General features: G+C 42.4%; 3 protein-coding genes across 3 annotated transcripts in view; 1 reads left to right on the top strand and 2 right to left on the bottom strand.

The window, feature by feature from the left end:
• Window positions 1–1,605: 1,605 nt before the first annotated feature.
• Window positions 1,606–6,200, bottom strand: BDCG_08949 (glucose-methanol-choline oxidoreductase:GMC oxidoreductase). The gene is made up of 8 exons (XM_045424724.1): window positions 5,337–6,200; window positions 5,147–5,281; window positions 5,020–5,091; window positions 4,799–4,935; window positions 4,277–4,750; window positions 4,152–4,225; window positions 3,677–4,091; window positions 1,606–3,580 (listed from the first exon to the last, which is right to left on the bottom strand). The coding sequence occupies exons 1-8, from the start codon at window positions 5,470–5,472 to the stop codon at window positions 3,182–3,184; spliced, it is 1,842 nt and encodes a 613-aa protein (XP_045273379.1). The 5' UTR covers window positions 5,473–6,200; the 3' UTR covers window positions 1,606–3,181.
• Window positions 2,142–2,880, top strand: BDCG_08950 (zinc-binding oxidoreductase; the record flags this gene model as incomplete). Its single annotated transcript, XM_045424725.1, has 2 exons — window positions 2,142–2,516; window positions 2,728–2,880. Coding segments are annotated over 2 exons (528 nt in total), but the record flags the coding sequence as incomplete, so codon positions are not given.
• Window positions 6,201–7,494: 1,294 nt separating the features above from the next.
• BDCG_17887 (saccharopine dehydrogenase (NADP+, L-glutamate forming)) overlaps window positions 7,495–8,290 on the bottom strand; it is a gene marked incomplete at its 3' end in the record, with an annotated part of 2,806 nt that continues 2,010 nt past the window's right edge. Inside the window, exons 8-9 of the mRNA XM_045426933.1 lie at window positions 7,735–8,238; window positions 7,495–7,590 (exon numbers count right to left, since the gene is read on the bottom strand). Coding sequence (XP_045282740.1) covers window positions 7,495–7,590; window positions 7,735–8,238 — 600 coding nt within the window. The remainder of the gene's footprint in view (window positions 7,591–7,734; window positions 8,239–8,290) is intronic.

Genomic DNA, 8,290 nt, shown 5'->3' with positions numbered 1-8,290 from the left:
ACAAGAGATGTAGAAGAAGAAGAAGATGTGATAATAAGAGCAGTACTTCTGCAGTTCATTGACACTGCTATCTTTATCTTCAACTAAGCTTTCTTAGTAGTCACAGAGACTGCAGCTGCATCACAAAGATGTTTACTCACTAGAAAATATCAGAATAAGTTCTTTATTATTCTTCAAGAATAATACTCTCATGCACTTACTGTTATAATTGAGAGAGAAAGAAGAAAAATATTTCATAAGAGAGAAAATCTTTTTAAAAAAATCCTGTTACTACTGTTAGCTTTATCTCTAAAACACATCACTTTTATAGAGAATTTCATATATAGAACAGAATATAATGAGAGATCTGTAAGTCACTTATTAACTACATTTTTCTCATCTTAAATTGATATATAAGAAACTCACTTATCATACATTTGATTTGAATAAAGATGAGTAAAGAAAGATCTATACAGTCAGCAGAAAAACTCATCTTTGTATCATACACAGTATATGTACTGTTAATCAGTTGGTAATCATTACTATATAACAAAGATAATTTCTAATTCAGTAATCTTAAGAGTATAGAGACTATACTCTTAAAGAGAAGAGTATTGTCATACTTCTAGCTATATTAAGATCTTATTACAGTTTCATACAGCTCATCACTTTTATACAGATAAATTCATCTCATTTAAATCAGTTTGTAATTACTCTATAACATTATTTAGATATATCATAGAAAGATTTAATTGATGAATATAAGAATCTCACTTCTATACAAGATCAGCAGATTACTCTTTCTTAACAATGAGATATCACTGAGATATTACTTTAGCTATTCTCACTTATGAAATAAGAGAAAAGTATTCATTCATTGTCTATATAGAATAGCTAGATGCTGACTTTTCATTAAAGAAGTCAGTGATTCATTTTTCTTCTACTGAAATATATATAAGAGCTACTGTGTGTCTTATACAATCTTCTTAGTATATTAAGTATCATATCTGTGATATTCTCATAATAACTCTGTAGTCTACAAGCTCACTATTCAAGCAAGATAGTCAAGCTCACTCATACAGCTTCTTAAACAACTATTTCTATGTGACACTGCTGACTAGCTATCACTTCGGTTCTGTCACATTACAATAATGAAGCTTATATTCTCATAAGATACTTATTTTAAATTCATGAGCTTTTACTTAACTTATTCATAATCTGATAGATATTTAATAAATTAATATACTTTTATCTTACTTACTGTAAGAGATGCAGTTTCTGAATCTGTATAATACTATCTTAATATACAGTTCATAGCAGCTTTGATATACTTAATAATAAATAGATAAAAATTAATATCTAACTAATAAATTCATATCTTAATTATCTCTTTCTGACTGTTATTCAATACTTAATTCAGTGATACTCTTATAATTCTTGATTTCTTCTCATTAATTCTTTCATATAAGATGATATATAAGACTTTAAATTCTTATGACAGAGACATGATTTTTAATTTTGAATTATTTTTATATATATTAACAGCTCTTTACAACTGCTTCTCAGTATAATTAGAAGATTTAGACATGATTATAATTAATAATGATTATTTGAAGATGAAGAATGAAGATATTCAAAATATTTTCTATACAGTGTGGTTTTCTGTACACTGTGGCACACTTACTAGAGAGAGTGAGTAAGCATGGCACGGTTATTATCCTGCTCGACACTCACATTCAGTAACATTTTTGTATGTACGGAGTATGCTAGAGTCAACTAGCTTGGTGAATTCTTTGAACACGAGTTGGCTGCCAACCCGTTCAATACGTACTCACGACCCTCCCCTTGCCTCGAAGCACGACTACCTCGCACGCAACATACAGTCGTTTTTAACCCCACTCCAGAGCACCAAAGCCTATACAACATCCACTGTCACTCAAGATTGCGCCGTGGCACATCAACTATTTAAATCTACTGCTAGATCTCTTTGGCAAGACGTGGAGAAGGATACCTTTACCCTCAGATAGAGGCCTATTGCCAAACCCAAGCTGAGATCTAACGGGAACCTTATCCGTGTCCACGCAACGGCTATTTGTGCCGGAGAGCCTCGTTGGCCAAAACTATTTCCGATCCTGGGTAAAGAGAAGATAATCCCTGCTTAGGATCTCGCCGGAACTATCATTACTGCGCCAGAGGGTTCCTCATATGTAGCTGGAGATCAAGGCTACGCTCGCCCAAACTATGTTCGGCCGTGCTGCGCTCGTGACTACACCATTGCAGTGACCTCTGAGCTTGCTCATAGACCGAACAATCTAAGCTGGGCAGAATCTACAACCATGGCTGTGTCGGCACTTACAGCATGGCAAGCCTTGTTCTTTCAGGGTGGACCGGGTGGTCCTGAAAATACCGCAAACCAATGGAAGAGAATCTTCTTCATCACAGCTGCATCAGGTGGTGTTGGGTTATGGCTCGTCCAGCTTGCTGGAATTGCAGGCCTTCACACCTGTGCATCCTGCGGATCGGAGAATGAACAATATGTCCGTGACCTAGGTGCCAATGACGTAGTCGATTGTTAAAAGACAGCCATAACTGCGTGGCCTGCTGTAGATGGGAATAAGACGATGGATCTGGCGATCGATTACTTCAGTAATGAGAACTTAGGGGATGTCGGGGGATGTGGTAAGGGTGAGGGGACGTTGATCAGCATTGTGCAGCCTCTAGAAGAGAAAAGGCCAGCTAACTGCACAGAGAAGGATGTTAAGACATTTTCTCTACCATGGAGCCGAACGGTGGACAGCTGTCAAAGATAGCAGCACCTTTAAGCTGGAAGAATTTGAACAAGCGTTTGCAAAAGTTGATACTAGACGGGCTAGAGGTAAAGTTGTCCTCGGTGTGAATTAACAGTTCTCCAGACTGGTATCTGTTATGTGGTGGTTATTTTATTTCAGCGACCAGATACCTTGGTCAACTGGATAAGGAAATTTCCTACATACATTGTAATTTTGACATATATTAGCTTTGTTTCATGAACTTTGCAATTCCTAATTTATTTATGAAATAAATATTAGTCTGTTTGAATTAACCGAATAAAAGGCATTACAAGCAGCTACCCATCTCAAACCAATGTGAAATAAAGAAGGATCCAAGGAGGGAATGTGTGTCTAGAAAACAACGGACACAACCCAAAAGAAGGTTAGTAAAGTCAAATGTCTCCCCAATCCTCTCTGAGCATCTGTGCCGCCTTCTCGCCAATCATGAAGACTGGCCCCTGAATATTTACATCAGGGAGTAACGGTATGATACCGGAATCCGCTACCCGGAGATTTTGAATCCCGTAAACCCTCAATCTCGGGTCTACCACTCCACCGTCTTCTAGTGGTCGCATTTGAGTTGTTGCCGAGGCGTGCCAATTTGGGATGGTATTTGCTTTGATGTACTCAAATATCGCGTCATCGTCGTCACTGCTGACGGAGGGGCCAGGGCTAACCTCTCCGTGGGATGGGCCAACTGTGAACCTGTCAAATGCTGGATGCGCGAGAATCTTCCGTAGATACTTGAATGACTGAATCCCTAAGGCGCGGTCTGCCGGATGGGAATAATACTATTAATTCGATCGGTTAGCTTCTCTAGCTCTTGACACAGGAGGCTTCGATGGCTAATAAATTAGACAGTACGAAAAAGAAAAGATCTTGCCTACATTTGGGTTAACTAGGGGCGCATCACTCATTGAGCTTGATCGAAGAGTTATATTTCCCCGAGATGCAGCTACGAGATTCGATGCGGTGAGGGAGATGTATGAGATATCTTCATCTGGAATATAATATGGAGTTGGGCCCCCAGGATACCACATTGATTCGTAGAGGTACTCGATGTGCGATCGGTTCGTGAGGCCTTGAGCAACAATGTCATGTGCACCAATGGACTGCAGTTCGTCATCAGAGAGCATCTGGAACCCATTGGTTATGCCTGAGGGTGCTGTGTATGGGCCAGTAAGGTTGTTGTAAAACTCAGCCTGAGCTGCTTGTATATTGCTAGCAGAGGCAAACATCTGGCTAGTTGAGGCGTTGTGGTGAACAGTAGCCATAATACTGAAGACGGAATGGTCGTCCAAGCTGAAAAATCAATGTTGGCATATGTGTTGTGCCCTAAATGGAGACACGAGAGCCACTTACTTGCGACCAATATTCTCATTAATCAGAACATGGTCAATGGCAAACTTGTTCAGCTCTGAAGCGGGACCAATTCCCTAGGCCATAGTAAGTAAGTAGCGAGAAAATTCAGGGGTAGTAACTCATACCGAAACCATGAGAAGTTGAGGAGTTTGAAATGCACCCAAGCTCAAAATAACTTCCTTCTTTGCCTTGACACTACGTGATCGACCAGTCAACTGCTCAGTAAATACTACTCCAGTCGCCACTATAGATTCATTTGTTTGTCTTGTAATGATCTCAGAGACAGGAGCTTGGTGCAGAACCACCAAATTTAGTCGACCGGCTGCTTGTTTATAAAAGGCATCATAACTAGAGCTTCGTCGGTATCTACTATCAAGACAACCAGTACCTTGCTTGACACCAGTATTATTTCCCGAATTTAACTCATTGACGATAGGTATATTGGCAGCTTCACAAGCTTGAATGAATGCAATTCCCGACTCAGGAACATAGCCTTGGAAAGCAATATCTAGAGGACCGTCCGCATATGCGCTTGGATCCCATGTTTGGTAACTTTGGTCAAATTCGGAGTCAGGGTTCGGCGCATTAAAGCGAGTACTCTGTAGGGAATGTTACTTGAGTTCCGAGAACAGTCGAGGGTTTCCTACCTTCACAAATAGCGGATAAACATCATGCCAGCCCCAGCCAGGGTTACCAAGCTCTACCCACTTGTCGTATACGCTGGCACTACCCCGACCATAAAACAGACCGTTTGTGACACTGCTTCCACCCAAGCACCTGCCACCTGTATTTTATATCAGCAAGAATAATTTTTGATGGTATTTATATCAATTGGCATTGCATGAGAGAGAAGTTGCAGAGAACTTACGGTGGTACGGCAAGATACGCCCGTCAAGATATTCCTGAGGGACAGTGTGAAAGTTCCAGTCAATTGAAGTTCCTGTAAAACACTTAGTTGAGGTCCATGACAAAAACTCAGGAGATCCCCTGCATACCTCCGAGGAACTGGTTGCCACCAGCAGGCTCGTACGCTGCTACGACAGAGGGTTCCGGCCCCGCTTCAAGAACGAGAATTTTATTCCTGCCAGATTCAGACAATCTGTTGGCTAAAACGAGGCCAACAGTGCCGCCTATATAGACGTTTAGTTGGTATCCGTAGTCCTCAGAGGACTGAGAAAGCCATACCTCCACAAATTATGAAGTCATACTCTTCCTCAATGTAAGTTTTCTCTTTGATAGGAGTGCTATCAACCGCGCTTAGCAAGAAGAGAATTAATATGACAGCCCAAGTCGATGATCGTGCTGATGGAGAGCGCCGCATGGTGGGTTGTGTTCAACTTCTTCAACTATTGTATTTCTCCACAGCTCCTGCTAAATGATTATCGGAAGCTATTCGTCAGGGATGGTGAAACATATATATTCAAATATCTCGTCTCTGAACACGTGGTGTGTATTTCCCCGAGATATAACATCGCACTCATGCTCAGCAGCTGGAATGAAAAATTAAACTCTCGTGGAGTGAGGAGAAGGTTTTCCGTCCTCCACTCCCGACCCCATTTGCAAGTGACGTACGTAATGTTTCTTGCCATGACATCGTTTCTCAGGTGGCAATACATTTAAGACCACCCTGTTTTCTCCGCCCAGAGATGCGTGCGCAGCAGTTTGCGAAGTTTGTCATGGAATTTTCCAGGCTTTGGGAACACACGAATCCGGGGGCTGTCCTAGCATTTTGCACAAATGATGCTCGGAGCAAGTTTTCATTACACAGATACACAGTTTCTGTGTGCCCTATCAAATCAGGCATCGCAACATTGGAAGTAGGAATCCCAAAGATCAAGGCAATATATGCCGTAGGCGCTGAGACTGTCTCGTAAATGAATCTGGCATTCAATTCACACGTTCCAGACCATCACGCAGAAAATTCAACTCTCATCGGCAGCATTATCCAGATCATGACGTAGGGTACTGGCGATGAAAGTCATGCCCGAACCAGATGTCATGAAAATTGGCAGTTTCCCCTGTTTTTGGGAGTTTGTGGTGGGTGAGTGGTGGATTTAAGGTATTTAAGCTTATGGGAAAAGCGGAGTCCTTCCGCTTGGTTCCGTTTCCCGAACTTGTTCGGACCACAGTAACCCGGTAACTAACCGATAAACTACCCAGAGAAAGCTATTGGGAATATCCCCAGACAGCGGAGATTAATCGTGAAAATGTCCTATTCATTGGGGAACCTAATTATGTACATACAAGCATCCCGTCTCCTTTAGTCTTAGGATGGGATTGCACTACAATTTTTGAACTATGAAACAGAAAATCAAAATCACCTCCCCTCTCCCCCTCCTGATCAGCATCGCGGTCTCGCTCTCCACCCTTTTCATCTCATGCACAAAAGACCACCAGTAGTGTAATCGGATCCATCGTGCTCATGTTGAGACCTAATTTTGTCATGCTAGACATGCTCTTCTAACCACATGCCTTCTTTCTCGAAGACGCGCATCGGTTCATAGTTCATTTGGTGTGGTATATTGGTTCGGTGCGCGGGAGAGTTTGGATCGATGAATATTGTTTAGGGGACGCCCAAATAGCTGTGGGGGAAATGGGATGCGAGGGTATGACTGGGTACAGTGATGAAGAAGACGGGAGATTCCTACGATCTGTCGTAAGCTCGTTCTTCAGCGGATATGGTGTGTATTTATGGAGTTGAATAGCCTTGGTTTCGATGTTGAATTCATAAATCGATCCTGGGCATGCACACGATAATGGCGAACGTTTCGGGGAGGTTATCGTCTCTTTCAAATACGCACAAGGTATGGATGGATATTAAGACCTTACTCTACGCCAACATGGTGCTGCACCCATTCACTTACCTGAAAATAGCCAAGGCATTCAAGAAGTATCCGATTACTTTTCCACGCTCCCGGGTGAATAAATAGGCATAAAATATCCCAGTGCCTTATGCATCCAGAAGTATCCACACCCTTGCCTGCCGAAATTGATACATGCATGAAGGCACTGCAGAAGGTTTGATCATTGTCAAGGGCAGATCTTGATGAACGAAATTCAGAAACTAATACCTTTCCATGGCATATATTATGATCAAGCTATTAGCGGGATTCTTAATATGCCATGAAATTTAGTATCGCATATGGTGAGCGGAAAGTGAAAACACTGCACCAAAATAAGGTGGGCAGGGAAATCAATTGGCTGGTATTTTGTAAGGTACTATGGTGCACCCCCCCCACCCCCCCCAACCCTCTATAAAGATTTTAATTGCCTTCCCTGACCTGATGGTGTAAAAGAAAAACGCATCCAATGCAATACCCCTTTCAACTAGCATTGAATTGTTTCAAACAGTCTTTTCAATCATCTCAATGCCGTGTTCCTCCTTAAGAGTCTTAATCAGAGGAGCGCAGATGTCCATGCTCATCGGTGCCAAAATACCCTAAAAAGGTAGGTAAGTGGTTAGCAACTATTACCGCAAATAGAGGGGAAAATAACCCAAAGAATAAACTTCGGATTTGAGAAAGAAAAGGAATAAGATATAAGATATAAAAAGAACAGGTGGAAAGGTAATATCAAAACGAACCTTCGCACTAATGGTGCCATCAAGGACCTGCTTGACAGCGACACCGCACGGGATGCCAACCAATTTTGCCATGGACGAATAACCATTGGGGTCACCATAGTCGCACAGAGTGCTAGTCCTTGTCTCCTTAGATCCATCCGCGTGCTCGATCTCAAACCTATGCTGGAGCATAACCATATCACGCTCACCATCCTCGTACTGCATCTTGGACTCTAGGGTTGCGCACAGCGTATCCAGGGGGTTGCCACGGGGGATAATGTTCTCGTCAGAGAAGATCCCGACCCAGCGGAGGCCAGAGAGGATACGATATTTCTCTTCAGTGGTGGGGAACTTGGTGCGCGACGAGATGGCCCACTCGAGATCCTTTTCGCTGGAGGAGGTGGCGCCCAGAATTTTCTGGTGGCTTCTTTCCAGGGAATGGGGGAGTCGAGGAAATCCTTCGCTTCGGCGCTGAGGAAGTCCATATCGACGAGTGTGCGGATCATCTCGGGAAGGCCCTGGTATCTAAGCGTTGCCGCGGATGACGGGTCTGGGCTTCCGGATATTATAGCGTTCC

This window comes from Blastomyces dermatitidis (assembly GCF_000003525.1).
Source record: "Blastomyces dermatitidis ER-3 genomic scaffold supercont1.12, whole genome shotgun sequence".
Lineage (NCBI taxonomy): Eukaryota > Fungi > Ascomycota > Eurotiomycetes > Onygenales > Ajellomycetaceae > Blastomyces > Blastomyces dermatitidis.
The sequence above is the reverse complement of the archived record's forward strand: the minus strand, read 5'-3'. Positions and strand labels throughout refer to the sequence as shown.

Coding starts and splice junctions, on each gene's coding strand:
- BDCG_08949 (XM_045424724.1), bottom strand. CDS start 5,472: ATGCGGCGCTCTCCATCAGCACGATCATCGACTTGGGCTGTCATATTA. Junction 5,092..5,146: donor TGGCAACCAGTTCCTCGGAG/GTATGCAGGGGA, acceptor AGTGTTTTACAG/GAACTTCAATTGACTGGAAC. Junction 4,751..4,798: donor TTTATCCGCTATTTGTGAAG/GTAGGAAACCCT, acceptor CATTCCCTACAG/AGTACTCGCTTTAATGCGCC.